At 66.2% G+C, this 1,979-nt stretch overlaps 1 protein-coding gene across 1 annotated transcript in view; it reads left to right on the forward strand.

Annotated features, from left to right (window-relative positions):
• The window catches only part of TRAPPC6A (trafficking protein particle complex subunit 6A), a 10,931-nt gene that overhangs the window by 6,137 nt on the left and 2,815 nt on the right, over positions 1–1,979 (forward strand). Inside the window, exon 2 of the mRNA XM_077747141.1 lies at positions 1,761–1,828. Coding sequence (XP_077603267.1) covers positions 1,761–1,828 — 68 coding nt within the window. The remainder of the gene's footprint in view (positions 1–1,760; positions 1,829–1,979) is intronic.

Below are 1,979 nucleotides of genomic sequence, written 5' to 3' on the forward strand. Positions count from 1 at the left end.
ACTGCCCTTGCCTCCTCCCTGAGGCCGGCACAGCTGCGGTGTCCTCCTGGCCACCCACCCATCGGGCCTTCTGGGCTTGGGAGCCAGGCCTGCTCAGGTTTGAACGATGGCCCCGTGGCTGAGGTGCCGGTTACCCGACCCTCCAAGCCTCAGTTTCCAGGTGTGAAATACAACCTACCTTACAGGGTTGTTAACATTAAGCAGGAGGTGTGTACAAAGCCCTGGCACACGGCGCGTGCTCTCGTCCCGATGGCTCACCTCGTTTGGCCTCTGCTTCCTAAGGGCCTCCCACGTGCCAAGGCCAATGTTGGCCGCCGGAGGCCAGCTTGGGTCCCCGTGCCACAGGCTGGTCAGCGCTGGGATCGGGGCCTAACCCGCGGGAGGGAGGGGGCAGGTGGCTTCCGGGAGCTGGGGGAGGTGACAGTGGATGGGTGGGGTGGCCCCTCTGCTGGACTAAGGGAAGCCGTCAGGGCTCAGGGCAGAGGGTGAGCGAGGGACAGCGGGGTCCCAGATGGCTGTTGAAACCTGCTGAGGCCGGGACGTCATCTCAGAGCCGGATCTCAGCAGAAAAATCCTACCCACCACGGGAAGGGCTCTGATCAGGCCCCGAGAGGAGACTGGAAGTTGCTCCCAGGGAGGGTGGTGGCCGAGGAAGGGGGGCACGGGGGAGGGCCTGTGACTGCTGCTTGCCTCCCGGGCCCCCCTCCCCCCCCCGCCCCTGCTGCTGCCTCCTGGGGCTCTGCCCCCGCCTCTTCCCTCCGCCCAGCCCGGTTTTCTCTAGGGAGCGCCGCGTCCCACCCTTGCGCTGTCCTGGTATTTCTGACGCCCCCACCCCGCGCCCCCCTCACTCAGCTGTCCTCAGGCCTCCCAAAGGAAGTCCTGGTTGGATCTCCTCTGGCCGCGCCAGCCGGCACTCGCCGGCACGTGGACGGACACCAAGTGCAGGCTGCCTGATGTCCCCTTCCCCGTGCCTCTGCTGCCCTCCCACTGCGGGACCTGGCCTGCCCTCTGGAATGCCACGTGGCCGCCACTGTCTTCCCTGAGCACCCAAGGGGCTCTCTCCCACCCCCGAGGCCCCGCACGTCTCTCCCAGGGTTCTCGGCTCTCAGAGAGTGTGGGGGTGGGGGGGCGCGGAGAGAGAGAGAGAGAGAGAGAGAGAGAATCTTAAGCATGTTCCATGCTCAGCATGGAGCCCCACTAAGGGCTTGATCCCACGACCTGAGATCATGACCTGAGCTGAAACCAAGAGTCAGGTGCTCAGCCGGCTGAGCCCCCCCACTGGGCATGATGGACGTAGCTGATTTTTACAGCTTCCGGCTGGCCAGGCCTGGAGGGTGGGCCCCGCGGCCTGGGGGTCCCTCGCTGTGGCTGCATGCGTGCTGCCACATGAACCCTTCGGCAGGTCACCGTGAGCCCCTGGGGTGATGAGAGCGCGGGGTGCTGTAAGGACGGACACCGGAAATGCTCACGACAAGCGACGGGTGCTCTCGGGCAAGAGCTGACCAGCAGGCGGAAGCCGAGCCTGGGGAAGACCCCTCCCCCATTTTTCCTGCAGCAACGGGGAGCTGGTCTCCAGACAGAGTGGATGGCGTCTGTGGAGGCGCCGCGTGGGGGGAGGGGGCACAGCGCTCCCTCCTGGCTCTCCTTACCCTCGAGCTCGCAGAGACGCAGAGACAGGCACACTGGTCCCCTCTGCGGCTGCTGCCTCAGGTCACTCCCACTTGGAGGCTCCCCTGAGCCTCTCTTCCCTGGCCTTTTAGGGACAGAAGATGAGCCTGTCTGTCCTGGAGGGCATGGGCTTCCGTGTGGGCCAGGCCCTGGGCGAGAGGTGAGAGCCAGCGCTTCCTGCCCTCCCCCGGATGGCCAGTCCCTTCCTGGGCACGCCTGGGCGGGGAGGGTCCTGTTGCTCCATCTAGGAACACAGCCTGGTGTCCCCCGTCCTGCTTACCCTGGGCCCCCATCCCAGCCCACCCACCCCT

Source organism: Crocuta crocuta, unplaced genomic scaffold, assembly GCF_008692635.1.
Source record: "Crocuta crocuta isolate KB4526 unplaced genomic scaffold, BGI_CrCroc_1.0 scaffold334, whole genome shotgun sequence".
Lineage (NCBI taxonomy): Eukaryota > Metazoa > Chordata > Mammalia > Carnivora > Hyaenidae > Crocuta > Crocuta crocuta.